Source organism: Daktulosphaira vitifoliae, unplaced genomic scaffold (genome assembly GCF_025091365.1).
Source record: "Daktulosphaira vitifoliae isolate Bord-2020 unplaced genomic scaffold, ASM2509136v1 Scaffold_1, whole genome shotgun sequence".
Taxonomy (NCBI): Eukaryota; Metazoa; Arthropoda; class Insecta; order Hemiptera; family Phylloxeridae; genus Daktulosphaira; species Daktulosphaira vitifoliae.
In genome coordinates this window covers 42,105,375-42,120,724 of record NW_026099572.1, presented here as the reverse complement: position 1 = coordinate 42,120,724, position 15,350 = coordinate 42,105,375, and the positions used below count along the sequence as shown (strand labels likewise).

The 15,350-nt window shown below is 25.4% G+C and overlaps 1 protein-coding gene and 1 long non-coding RNA gene across 2 annotated transcripts in view; both read left to right on the top strand.

Moving 5' to 3' along the window:
- The first annotated feature begins 3,500 nt into the window (after window positions 1-3,500).
- LOC126895067 (uncharacterized) lies at window positions 3,501-7,366 on the top strand. The gene is made up of 4 exons (XR_007701586.1): window positions 3,501-4,035; window positions 4,349-4,498; window positions 4,877-6,401; window positions 6,466-7,366. It is a non-coding gene; the product is annotated as an uncharacterized LOC126895067 (long non-coding RNA).
- An 813-nt stretch (window positions 7,367-8,179) lies between these two features.
- LOC126895053 (E3 ubiquitin-protein ligase HERC2) overlaps window positions 8,180-15,350 on the top strand; it is a 44,205-nt gene continuing 37,034 nt past the window's right edge. Inside the window, exons 1-10 of the mRNA XM_050666513.1 lie at window positions 8,180-8,758; window positions 8,826-8,984; window positions 10,505-10,736; window positions 12,456-12,713; window positions 12,774-12,941; window positions 13,006-13,117; window positions 13,188-13,319; window positions 13,385-13,579; window positions 13,648-13,865; window positions 15,211-15,311. Coding sequence (XP_050522470.1) covers window positions 8,578-8,758; window positions 8,826-8,984; window positions 10,505-10,736; window positions 12,456-12,713; window positions 12,774-12,941; window positions 13,006-13,117; window positions 13,188-13,319; window positions 13,385-13,579; window positions 13,648-13,865; window positions 15,211-15,311 — 1,756 coding nt within the window. The 5' untranslated portion in view covers window positions 8,180-8,577. The remainder of the gene's footprint in view (window positions 8,759-8,825; window positions 8,985-10,504; window positions 10,737-12,455; window positions 12,714-12,773; window positions 12,942-13,005; window positions 13,118-13,187; window positions 13,320-13,384; window positions 13,580-13,647; window positions 13,866-15,210; window positions 15,312-15,350) is intronic.

Genomic DNA, 15,350 nt, shown 5'->3' with positions numbered 1-15,350 from the left:
GATTAAACTATTATTTGTATTGAATATTTTTTTTAATAATTATTATTTGCTTCTTAGACTACGTTCAAAGTATATATTTTTATTACTTATCAGTAGTAATAAAATAATAAAATTAAAAATTACATTTTTAGAATATTTTATAAAATTAACTAAGAACTCTTTGTGAATAAATAATTAAAAACATTTCCTAAATTTACTAAAATTTGCTAAAAAGGAATGTTTGAATTTGACGTTCAAATGATGCAAAGTAAACTAAAATTAATAAATCTTCCGTCCTGTATTTTTTTCTATTTGTTATTTATCGCCTATTAATAGTATTGTAAATAGATTAAATTTATCAAATGTATACTGTTCATTATTGCAGGTTAGTCAATATTTGATATACATTATTCATGCACCACATTTTCTAAATTAATTTTATTTTTTTGTTCTATTTTTAGCAGATATTGTTGTTATGTTAGTATGGCAGTTTAAAATTTTTATTTTACATTTTATTTAAGACTAAATATATGATGTTCTTTACATAGACTAAATTATAGCTCAATAGCAATCTATATAAGTCAATCAATCATAAAAGACAAATCTTATTATCAATTAACGTAATTATTGCATTAAAAAAAATAATTCTGAGGTATACTTTTGTTTCCAAAACAAATGTTATAGGTCAAAAACTTATGATTCATGAACTTGAGACTTAATTTTTAACACGCTTATATTAGTTTCACATGTATGTTGTTGTTTGTTTGTAAGTTTGTAACTCCACGCGGCACGGTTATTATGTCGCGTATGCCGTCGTCTATGACCTTGAGACTAGACCGTCGTAACGCATTCACCCCACCCCGCTCACCAGTCGGCGACAACACTATTTTTTTCTGTATAATTTTATTTTTGGTTCTCGTACCTGTATACACGTATATATACACGTGCGTGTCATGAATTATATATATATATATATAACAAATTTTTATTGTGACTGACACAACCCCGCGTCGCTTCATTATACACGATGCCCCCCAACTCATGCCACCTTTATCAGCCATCGCCCTATTATGAGTATTTGACTAACCAACATCTCGCGTTATACGCCGTGGTGCAAAGTCCAGCAAGTGCCGCACGGCCGACGATGTACCGCCGCAAATGATACCGTAGTCTTCTTCCCGTTGTCAAAGTGACAATGTCGACGAACTGATCTGTACTCGCGCACCGTCGCCATCAACGCTGCTAACCTTTTGACGCCCGAGGATCACGCCGGACATCGCGTCGTCGACGCCAACGAAAGTGCCACGATATTATGCGAAGATTATATATTCTTACCATCGCCGCTAATATTAATATATATATACATATATATATTATTATTTATATATACGTATATGTTAATATTCATTTATATATCCCTACAGCCGACGCCGCTGCCGCCATATATGCCTCGCGCCCCGCCCGCCAACAAAACACAGCTATACCTCGTGCATGATACGTTTACGTACTTAAGTCGCTTTACATGTATATATATATTTATTTTAATTACTATTAAAACTTATATATTAATACGCTTTATTCTCATTAAGAGATATATAGGGTATTTATTCCGATTACAAAGGATGATTCCCGTATCGTCATTTTACGTCACTACCTCCACGTTGCGCGCCTGCTGCTTTCCTTGGATGTGGTAGCCGTTTCTCAGACTCCCTCTCCGGAATCGAACCCTGATTCCCCTTTACCCGTTACAACCATGATATTGATAGTAACTACTATCATAACATGTAACTAAAAAGTGAAAAATAAATATAGTTTAAAAAAACTAAAAAACACGCTTTTAAAGAACATCGAACTAAAAAGTTAAAAATAATTTTTATAATAAGCTTAAAACAATAATGTAGGAAAAGTACTAGTATTATTGTGATAGCGTGGGTGCTTTGTGCCATATTTTTCGTATATTGAGCGCCCGACGCTTTTATCACAATAATACTAGTACTTTTCCTACATTATTGTTTTAAGCTTATTATAAAAATTATTTTTAACTTTTTAGTTCGATGTTCTTTAAAAGCGTGTTTTTTAGTTTTTTTAAACTATATTTGTTTATCTATAAATCAACCGAGTCCTAACTTTTATAAAATGAAAATTTCTTTCTCCCAGGGTTGTTAAGAAACATGTTTTTGACAAATGTAAATTTTGACATTTTTAGTATTTTAAAACGTAATATTCCTGCTTCCTACCTAAAAATTATATTTTAAGAATTAACGTTACTAAATTATTTTTTTCATTATATACAACTATTAAATGTTTGTGATAATTATAAAAATAATTATATTTTGAATTTATGGGATCGATAGCTTTAGCCTAGCGAAATCATTTAAGTATTATTTTTATACCCATCAAGACCTGTTAACTACGTGTATGAAAACTTTTAAATACGAGTATTAACTATCTAAATTAATTAATGAATTATTAAATTTAAATGGTAACTACCTATTCATTTTTCGACTATTGAAATATGATATTCTACAATATCATACTCTGACAATTAATTACACTTAACAGATTTTCATTTTATGTATTTTATTTATTTAAATCATTATATATTAAACGTTATGAAAATGGCCCTTTATTTTGATGAACCTGAGTTTAGGATCTGTACGTAAAACAAGGGAAATTTTTTGTCAATGTCGTATATTTTGAAGTACTTTTCAATGTTGCTAATTCCTATAAATCAAAATTGAAAAAAAATTTTTGTTCAAGTAATATCTAAAAATAACCCAAAATTAAACAAAATAAAACAACAAAATTATCTGTATTCTTGGATCAATGTTTATATCTAATAGTGTTATATTAAATATTTGTCGGTAAGTATATTAACATTCTGCACACAAAATATAACCCAGCAATAAATTCGCCTCTCTGACATTATTTATGATAACAGTTTGAATTTTGCCGCCTTAATTCATAATTGTTTTGAAAGAAGATTAAAAGTTATGTTTTAAATAATGGACAAATATTTGTATGAGTTCTTTGATTAACTTTTTACACATAAATACTTTAAGTAAAATCATTTGATGCACATATCTGAATATTCTCATATATTATTATTTATTAGCAATATTCTCTTTATATTTGTATGTAAAGTGAATCCAGTTATAAGTTCTGAAAACCTTCCTTTGTTATTTAACAATAAAATTGTTGAATCTAACAAAAATATACATTGGTTAGGTCAAATATTTTAGATTTACTGATTATTAGTAATTGGATTTATGAGTTTTCTTTAAATACTAATACTAAATGGAATGTCCGTTCTTCTGTTCCAAGTGGAACTTACATTCAGTGCAAGTTAGTAAATATATTGTTTTTTTGAATTATGTTTAATACAATAATTAATTAACACTAATATAATATTTTATAACTGTTTCATAGAAAATTATTTATATGTCACCATAGCTCTTNTAATGGACAAATATTTGTATGAGTTCTTTGATTAACTTTTTACACATAAATACTTTAAGTAAAATCATTTGATGCACATATTTGAATATTCTCATATATTATTATTTATTATAATTGTATTATTTATTAGCAATATTCTCTTTATATTTGTATGTAAAGTGAATCCAGTTATAAGTTCTGAAAACCTTCCTTTGTTATTTAACAATAAAATTGTTGAATCTAACAAAAATATACATTGGTTAGGTCAAATATTTTAGATTTACTGATTATTAGTAATTGGATTTATGAGTTTTCTTTAAATACTAATACTAAATGGAATGTCCGTTCTTCTGTTCCAAGTGGAACTTACATTCAGTGCAAGTTAGTAAATATATTGTTTTTTTGAATTATGTTTAATACAATAATTAATTAACACTAATATAATATTTTATAACTGTTTCATAGAAAATTATTTATATGTCACCATAGCTCTTACCATAAAGTTGACAAAGAACACAATAAAAGAGGACAATCTAAAAACACTAAGTGTAAAGCCAAAATAAAAGTTGTGGTAAAACTAGATTCTGTTTAACTAGAAAAACTGATCTCTACATTAAAGTTAGTATATACAAACATAATGTAGAAAATATAATAGACTTTTCTTTAACTATTTTAATAATATTTGAAATTGATTACTACACTATTTTACATATTTTTAAACACTACTTTGTATAACCCATTTAAGGAAACAATACAATTAAAGTTAAATCAAAATTTAGACAGTTTTACATTAGTTAGTATTACACTAACTTTAAATTTTAAAGTTAGCATTGAAAAAAATACTTATAAATTTTGAAAAAGATAAAAAGTAGTTTTTTCATTTTTTGAAATGTAGTTGTATCATTATATTGACTATTTTATGTATGGACAGGAAAAATTATTAGGTGTTTTTATAATTTTTAATGAACACAATTACAACATAAATATAGCAGAAGCTTTAAAATGCTTAAATGCTTTTCTCAGAGAAAATTTTGAAGTATATTTTAATGATGAAATGACTATAACTGAAGCTATTCTGTTTGTATGTATAATGTATCTATAAAATAAAAGTACAAAATTTTAAAATTATGTAATTAAGTAATTTTAAAAATAAATACATTTTTTTAAGTTTTAAATTAATATAAAATATATAGTTTACTTATTTAATCATTTTTAGTCATATGATATTTTTAACATGCAATATTCACCCGTTGAAAAATGAAATTAAATATAAGTTTTAAATTAAATTTCCCAGAAGTCACAATTTTACACTTATACCATTTTACTTGAACACCACTGAATTATAAATAGTGTTAAAAAATATTACTATTACATTTTTACATAATTTTTATTTTAATATTACTGATACATTTTTAATTGAATAATTTTTACAAAAATTAAATGAAAAAAAAATATATAGTGAAAATGGAATATCAATATATTTTCAAGAAAACCCTTTTGCTGTACTAATACTGACTCCTATTATGTTAAGAGCTCATGATTTGCCTCTAGTCATGGACATAGTTTTTGTTGATTCTACAAGCTCATGTGATCCAGAAAATCATTGTATAACTTTTTTACTCACTCCTTATGTTTCTGGTGCAACTCCTTTAGATGTACTTATAACAAAAGAATAAAGTGAAGAGTCATATTCAGCTGGTTTTCAATAAATTAAAAAAAAATTTAGACAATGCTTTTGGTGGTGGAAAAGGTCAAACTATATTTCTAACTGATAACTCTGATTCAGATATAAATGCCTTAAATAAAACTTTGCCTCATTCAAAATCACTTCTTTGTATATTTCTTGTTTTACAAGCAGTTTGGAGATGGTTGTGGGATGGTAAAAATGAAATAATAAAAGAGCATAGACAACTTTTCATGCATGCTTTTAGAAATATTTTATATGCTTAAACTATTGAAGAAGCTCATGCTGCTTACCAAATCACTCTTGAAGAAAGGAAAATGTATTGTAAGTGGCAAAATTATATTAATACATTTCGCTGGAATCATAAAGAGTGTTGGTGTTTATCATGGAGAGATCACATAAATAGAGGCCACTGTATTAATAACTTTAGTGAAGTTCAGTGAGAATTTTTAAGGAAAATATATTAAGTAAAGTTAAAGATTACAATGTTATTTCAATTATTGATTTTTGTTGTACCAATTTGGAACATTATTAAAAAAAAATTTCTCGACTTTTCAAATAATAAAAATGCAACTGTTCGTAATTTTGTTGAAAAAATTATAAAATTAACTGATTATGTGTCCCAAGAAGATATTAAATTGGATAATGAAGAATACTATGTACCAAGTCAAAAAAATAAATAGTTGATGTATTATGTTATGCCATCTATAGGTACTTGTTCATGTACAGCTGGAATGTATGAATAGTTTTGTAAACATTAAGGTATTGTGTACACGTTTTTTAATAAAGTTGGAGTTAATTTCCCTCCTGTTACAATAGAGGATAAACATTCAATTGCACAATTAGCACTAAGCACCAAATAAATCATTTTATGAAGGTCTTTAACCATTAGAGGTTATTCATAAAAATGCATTGACAGTTGAAGAAGTTAAATTTAAACCAGTAAATGTAATAGAAAATATAGAAAACAATATTAATGAAAATAGCATCTTTGGCAATATGGTTGAAGAAAAAAGTACTATTTAAGAAGAGACTTGTTTGTCAATAATAGAAGAAATCAATCAAATTTTGTTGAATATTAATACTAAGTATGGAGGATCAATCTATAAAAATGTACTAAAATTTAAAAATAGATTAAAAAAAATAAAATCAGAAGGGCAGTTCAACACATTTTTAGCCACTGCTGGAGGAACCTCTTTATCTTTAAGACTAAGAGATGGTACAACAATAAGAGTTCAGCCAACCACTATTTCTAGGAGGAAACCAGGCATAACAAAAGGAAGCAAACGTCTATTGGCAGGTAAGTATAATTTATAAATACCATTTGTCAATTAAACAAAATACAATGTTACTTTTATTTTTAGGTAGACCAGCAATTTCAGAAAACAATTGCCCTAAGAAGAAACCAAGAAATATACTTCAAAACATAACTAACTGTACGCCTAATGCAAAATCGCACTAATTTATTTCTGTTACTACATTTTTTAAATAATATATTTATAAATAATTTATAATATTAATGTTTTCTAGATATTAGGGATATCAACTCAAAGAGTTGACTCTTTTAGGTGTACTGAATGAGCTGAATCAGTATGCCATAGTACTGTGACTCGGTGTGGATTACTAAGAATTGAATTTAGTTTAGAACGTCTTATCAATAAATTTTGAATCATGTGAATTGTGATATATAGATTTAACTTACAGAAGTAGAAGTTGATGGAGCAATATTTAGGTCATCAATCGTGTCTTCTATTACATGAGTCTTTCTATTTATTAAATTTACTAATGGATGCTTAAATATAATATGTCTAATTAAATTTGAAGTCGAAGAATGATTATTTTTTAATTTTATACGACAAAGTCCACACTTTACATGAATATTATCTGCTTCAAGTTGAAAAAATCTCAAATAACACTTGATTTACTTATTTTAAAATGAAATAAAATACCTTTGTAAATTAAATAGTGTTTCACAATTTTTGATTTTATGCACAAGATTTATTGTGATTACAGGAAACAGTGTTTACACAATGAGTAAAATTTTAAATAAATGAGACTAGGTTATACATAATATGTCAGTTATTAGAACAATATTCATTCAAGAATAGACCTGTAATTGCATACAAGAAAATTTTGAAAAATATGAGAGAAGAGACCAATTTTTCCCACTGCATGCACTAAACATTAAACATTGATAATACCTACATTTTATTTGTATACCTAATTTAACACATAAATAAATCTGATGTTAATAATAAAAAAATAGTTTTTTTTTTTATTTTAAATTTACTCTTTATTTCAATAATACTTAACAAATTTAAATATAATTAGTAAAAATATTAAACAATTTAATAGAAAAATATTTTATAAATATCAAATAACCAAATAAATTACTTTTTGTGGGTATGTATTGAGAATCTAAAATTTTAACAGAAGAAAAAAGGAATCAAATTATTGAATGATTAGAACTTTTAACTTAAAATTAGCTCAACGATCTTATAGGTAAAAATCAGGGTTTGAGGCCCATTATCTCATAAAATTATTAATATATAACCAACTACTTTTTCCATAATGTACATACAATTTGAATTTGATTCTCATTTCTTTCGCACTTTAATTTAATTCCAATATATATAAACAATTAATGAATAAAAAATTATTGATAGCAATATTACATTTCATTTTACGATAGTAGTTAATAAATAATAATTATTTACAATGAGTAAAATAAATTATTATTCACATTTGTGTAAAACAATAATTCATATTTGATATTAGTATGCCTTTCGAGTTGTAATTCGCGTTCCACAAACTTCTACAACTCACAGATCAGAATCGCGTCTTTAAAGATTTGGGAATTGGAGTTGACTCAATGAGTCAACTCATTTGAGTGAACTGATTCATATCAGTGAGTCAAAAATTCCACCTCTAATTAATATACTACTACTATTAATAATAATAATTCACTGATATCAACTGTTATAATAAATAATGTGTAGCCAATCAGAGAGGCGAATTTATTGCTGGGTTACATTTCGTGTGCAGAATGTTAATATGCTGCCGGTAATATTTGATCAATAACTGTATAATGATAACAAAAATGTAAACATATAATTATTGATAACAAATTTAAAATATTAAATGTTTAGAATATGTTACATTTTGCACTGGACATCTTATAGAAAATTTTGAATGAAGAAAATGTTTATGTTATAATTTATTGTATATAAAAACATAGGAATAAAACGTTTTTATATTTTACTTGACCTGATCTAACAATTTAATTGTATAAAATTTAGAGTTAATGGTTTGAATTAATTTGAGTTTATTAAATTTTATTAAAATAAGTTTGAATTGATAGCAGATTAATACATTTTAGAAATTTAGTTTACAATATGAATTTATTTAAAATTAACTATATTACCCTTACTACTTAAATCACAATAATTAATTTTAACATAAATAAAAATATTTAAATGAGTACTAAAGTAGAATTCTCTATTAAACAAAACACTTTTCATGATAAAAAATGGTTGAAAGTAGAACTTCACGAGGCATTGGATGAACACTGTCTTAATAACTACTGGAATGAAATGATAGAAGATTCTGAACTAGTTCCCATTAACACAGATAACAATAATACAAAACAAAAAATAGGTTATTTACATTAAATATATATATATTTAAAATATTAAATTACTGAAAAAATATTAAAATTTTTTAGAATATTTGTGTAATGATAAAATTGGTCTTTGGGCTCCTAATTGCTGTATAGAAGAAGAAGATAAATTAGACACTTGTGTCTTATGTCATTCTAATAATGTATATGAAATGCATAGTTCTAAGCAACTCTTTGAGTCAATTGTGTGGAAATCAAATTGTAGTAAGAATTTTTGTTACCATTTTATATTTTACATTTCAATTTTTAGGAAAATAACTGAGTTTATAATTTTAAACATAAATCTATCATTTAAAATTTAACTAAATCTTTTAATTTGTAATTGAATTTTGTAGTAATAGTTACAAAATATAAATCCTCAAATATGTAGTTTATTTTAAAAAACACAAATAATATAACAGTTTTATTAAATAGATACTATAAAATTCAGTGACCAATCTTTGGGAGGACACTCGCCCTCTCCTATAACCATCTTGGCCTACTAAAATAGGAGAAATTACCTTTGGATAAATCTGGCAAAAAAATGATTTTGACATCTTAAATATTTTTTGTGTTCTTCTCTTGAAAATATTCTAAATTCATGCCTTACAATATTAATATTTTGTAAAAATAAACTTTTCGATCATACTTTTAATTAGATAGACATTGTTCTATTGTCTCATTCAACTTTTAGAATTTAGAATTTTTAATATTATCAGATCTAAATGAAAAGATGATTAGGGCTATAGCTAGAACTATTGTAAAGCAAAAAAGAAGGGTAACACTCAACATTTCTTTTGAAATATGAAATACTATAAGAGGTACATTAATGATTTGAATTAATCATCAAAGGTAAGCAATTAGTTTTTATGTTAAGTATATGATTACAATAAAAAAAACCCAGCACAGGGGGTGCGGCACAGTGGTGACGTAGCATAGTTGGATCAAGTATAATGATATCTGACAGTGATTAAAATCACTATAAAAAAAAACGCTTTGATGCAAATCTTTAGATAGTGTTTAATTTTAAAAAATTAGTGGATTATTCCAAAAGCTACATGATCTGCTAGTTCATTATTAATACCCTAATTAAGATAAAGTATGTCGAATGAAAAAGGGATTATTAAAAAATATTATTTCTCATAAAAAAATAATGTTGATCCATACACTTTTCAATATGTCATAGCATTATAAAGTTAAAAATGTAAAAAATAAAAGTAAAGTTGAAAAAGTTGTCATTTTAAATCCCCCCTATGGGCAGGTAAAGGGTCAGATTTATAAAAAAAATATACCAAATGAAAGGTAATGATATCATGTATCTATAGAAAAAAAATTATATTGATTTGGTTATTTTTAGAAAGGTTATGGCAATTTTAATTTGAAAAAATTTCGAAAATTAGCGATTTTTAAATTTGTAATTTTTTTGGAGGTTTCGCCCATTTACGGGAAACGAGGGAAATTTTTAAATTTTTGAGGGTAATGTCTTCAACTAGATACGATTTGTGATTTATTGACGTATCTTTGAAAAAAATCAGTTTGGTGAGAGCTCAGAAAAGTGGTAACAGACAAAAAAAAACACTTCATAGTAAAACCAATACCTTCTCAGCTTCGCATCGAAGCTAAAAATTAAATATTAGTAAAGCAATTTGTTAATATATTAATCCTAATAGACTGATCATCTTGTTCTATAATTTTAGTTTTCAAATATTCTGGCTATTCATTAGAGCTTTATCTATTTATTCTAGATGAAGATGATATAATTTCATTGATCACACATTTAACTGCTGAACAAAGAAAACTTTGTGAAAATATTTGCTATTCAACCTTATTTTTTAATCGAACTCAACTACGAATGACAATTGCTTCTCGTTATTTTGGAGCTTTTTATCGAGATTTATTTTTTCAATTTAAAACAGAACCACATAACAGTTTAAATGCAATATCAAAAAACATTACTAATACTGAAATTATAAAAAGGTATGTATGCTAAAACATAATTTAAAATTGTTAAATTTAAACAGTAAAAAATTTTCTGTGCACATTGAAGTTAACAAATCATGGTTGCCATAAGTTTAAAAATCCTAGATATATCAGAGGATTTTAAAATGGCTTGATATATTAAAGGAAAGTTAAAGATTTTGTAGAAATTTGCCTACAATTTTTGAAAATATATTTAACCATCATATATTTAGATTATGTTATTGAGAGGTAAAAGATTTAACCCCCATTACTCATTTATTTATATAGAACTTTTATATGTTAAAAATTATAGTGTGAGTTTTTTTGTTTATGCTCTATATGATTGAAATGAAATTTTTTGAATTCACTAAAAAATTACTCATTTTTAAGTCAGGGAATTGGAATATTTTAACTTTATGGCAAACAAGCAAGTTTTATAAATCTTTTTTTATGGTAAGTGACAAATTGTTTGAAATAGGACTTAATCTTATTTTTTTAGTAATTTGACTAATTAAATAGTCCAAATGTCAAAATTGTCACTTCATTAATAAACATAAAATAAAAATTAAAAGTTTCAATATTTATTAATATAAAATGCCAATTAAAGTAATAAAATTGGACAACAATTAATGAAAAAATTTTTACTGTGTATAATATTTAGGAGAATTCTTATAAGGAATTTTGATGCTAATTCTAATCTGGCTTCAGATTTTATCCACCTCATCTAGTTTTTTTAGATATTTACTAATTTGTAAATTACCAATAATTAAACAATTAAATCATTATAAACATTTGAAAAATAATATTTTTTAAACTTCTAAATATGAGTACAATTTTTACAATAATGTAATCAGATTTCCAGATATGAACTGCCCACTTCAATCTTGTGCCTTTTACAAATTGTACTATACTTTCTTTTTCATATAATTGTTGTACTTTTTCGTTTGATATTATTCTCATATTTGAGTTTCAGGGTTATAAACAGTTCCACAAATATTCCTTAACACCTTGCTTTCAAAGATATTGAGTCTATTCCTAATCCTTGCTATTGTAAACTAGGTACAACATGCATAAGACACAACTAGTCTACACTAGAGAAACTATATACTATGTATATAGTTTCTCTTTGGTTTTCCTAGTATCACAGTTGCCGTAAATTGACGTCAGTCATAGAAAGTATATTGAAAATTGATTGAAAAAAAGGCATAGTACAGGATTAAAACTCATGACTCTAGGCGTTGTAGAGACAAACTTGTCCACTATCATCTGCGTAGGTTAGGAAGGTATGACTTTTATTTACTTCCAACTTAAACAGGAAAAGACTATTTAGTAAACTAAAGTAACAGTGGATAGACGTAGTCAAAAGAGACATGCAAGAGTTGAGACCAAATTGACATGAAGATCTAAACTATGTGTTTAATAGAGAGTTGTGGAAAAATTTAGTGATGGCAGCAAAGGGCCTAAATGACAAAATTTAAGGCTTCTCCATCAAGTTTAAACATTTTTATAAACCTATAAATTTGATATTATAAAAACTTATAGGAGTTAGAAGCTATCTTTTAAAATAATATGATAATTATTTAACACTTTATATATTAAAATGGATAAAATAAGATCACGATTATTAAATATAAAAAAATAATTTATTAAATAAGGTATTTAATTTATAAAACAATCAAATTTTTGTGTTTATGAAACTTTAATCTTTATATTATCAACATGTATATACATTTTTAGGAACAATAAAGACGAAGAAAAAAATTCTTTGTTTGCTAAAATTGGTACACAGACAGCATTGAATTTTTCATTTGGATTCCTAGTCAGTACATGGCGATCAGGAAACAATTCAGATTTGTGTACACAAATGTTAAAAGAATCATTATCTTCATTACAAAGTGTTCCTGAACAGTATCTTATTAATAAAAATAGTATACCCAAGTATTGGATTGAAACTTTGGAGAGATCAACAAAGTTCCTTTTTCAAGTTGTGAATGGGTATTCAAAATAATTTATATTTATTATTTAACACTAGAAAATAATTGATTTTCTTTTTAGAAATGTTACTTTGTCTGATCCAAAAATCATTAATGCCAACCAAATTCCTGATATAGACCGCCAATTAGCTTTATGCCTCTCATTAGAATTAGGCATTCAAAGAAAGTCCTTATGTCAGTTATTACAATGTGTTCTTATGTTTTTTGATTTAGGATCATCTTGCAATAAGTAAAAACAGTTATTTTATTTAAAAGTTTTGTTGTTTTAATACTTTTTTTTTTTCTGAATGTAGGTTTTTCAGTGCATATTTATGTAACTCGGTAACAGTTACAGTTAGACGTTTGAATTGGTTTGTAAAAAAACTTCAAAAAGACACTAATATTAATGAAGAATACAATGACTATGTTAGTAATGAGAAAATTAAAAAATTCATTTTTTACTAGATGTAATTTTATCAGTATAAGTTTTTTCTAGGCTATGGTTACTAAAAGTTTTTTAAGATTATACGGCTGTTCTTTAGATCCAGAACCTAGTGATATGAAACACACTGCTGTAACAGTTTTAGCTTTATTAGATCAAATTGCTTCTGTTTTTTTGAATAATCAAGTAATTATAAGATTTTTTAAGTTATTGTTTTTATAAAATTATATTTAAAAGTCGTACTACTATAGAATGCTAAAGAAACTAAAAATGTCAAAATTTTTGTACAATATTGGGGTAAACCTTTCCATTCTGAAACTAAAAAGAAAGTAATTTCTGCATTAGAACAACTGTCTATAGTTTCCGTTGTTGGATCAAGAAATGAAATCTTAGCTCTTACCTCTCATGGCACTCTACATTTTATTAGTTATTCTTCTGATTCAACGGTAATTTTGTATTAATAATTATAAATAACTTATTTTTAAGAATAATAATTATTATTTTTATTTTTTAGAATTTTGAAGAAAAACAGTTATTAAATGTTCCTATCAAATCAATTGATGCTTATGATGAAACCTTTATGGCTATTACTAAAAAGGGAGAGCTTTATTCATGGGGTATAAATGAGTTTGGTGCTCTTGGACATGGTCAAAAGTATTCAACAATTACATTGCCTGAACAAATTTTAAATCTTCCTAAAATTGAAATGGTGTCATGTGGTAAAGATTTTAGGTAAATTGATTTTTGTTAGTTCAAAAATGTATAATTATTGTTAAAATATTTAAAATCAATGTTTTTCTTTGTTTTATATGATAATCAAATTAGTTGAGTTAAAATACATAGTTAGCTTTATGTATGGCTGACATTAGAATTAACATATACATATATAAAAAAATATTTTGTGTTAAGGAAAAAATTTATACTATTATAAACTCTTTAAAATTAATTAATTCAAAATTATAAATACAGTTTTTTTGAAAAGGTGATCAAGTCAAATCTTGTAATTTTAGCTTATTTATAAATTTTATTAGAAAATCTTTACTGCATTCAGTTATATTTTTATTGTGATTTGAATTTGAAAAGTCACTTTTACTATCACATAAAAAAAATGTGTATATTAATATTCAAATATAATAATGTATAATAATATTTTAGTCTAACGGAAAATTATAGTTTTTTACTTGACCATCTTCTTATAAAAACTGTCCACATGGCTTTATTAGCTTAGATGTGAAGCTGAGAAGATATTAATTTTACTATGATGTGTTTTATTTTTTTTACTTAAAACTGTCATAACTTTTTCAAAAATGAACAAATCAATATAATTTTTTTTTTTTAAATTTGATCTTAACCTGCCCACAGTGGGATTCAAAATGACAACCTTTTCACAAAAAATTAACTTTTGAAAGTGTTACGGAAAGTCTGACACTTTTATATATATCTTAATTTAAAGCTAATGTAATATACTTTAATATAAAAAAAAAATTTCGGACTTTATTTTGTCTTCACGGTGAAAATAGCTACCGTGTGTTATTTTTGTGTTTAAATTCTTGATTTTATATTTTACATTTTTAACTTTAAAATGCTATAACTTTTTGAAAAATGTATGATCAATACAATTTTTTTATGAAAAATAATATTTATATACCTCTTTTATTCAACGAACTTTTATTTTAAATCGGACCATTTCCCATAATACAGGGGGGGTTCAAATCTTAAAAATGCATATAGAAAGTAAAACTTTTTCAACTTAATTTCTGAAATACTGACACTTATATATATCTTAAATTAAAGCTTATGTAATATACTTTAATATTAAAAAAAAAAATTTCGGACTTTATTTTGTCTTCACGGTGAAAACAGGTATCTAAATCAATAAAAAAAATATGATTTTTGTAAAAAAATTCTTTTTAATATTTTTAACTTAATATCATTATACTTCACCCAACTATGCCACGTCACCACTGTGCTACAACCTCACTGTGCTGGGCTTTTTAAAATATTTTGATTTGTAATTATGTATAAATATTTTTATACTTAGTTTTTGTTTCTCTCATACAAATTTTTGTATTTTTAGTGCTGCTATTACTGAAGATGGTAAGATATACATGTGGGGCAAAATAAAATGTGGATCACATACCTGTTGCTATACCCCTGAATTAATAAAATCTATAACAGGTAAATAGAAGTATCTAATAATAATACTCCAACACTAAT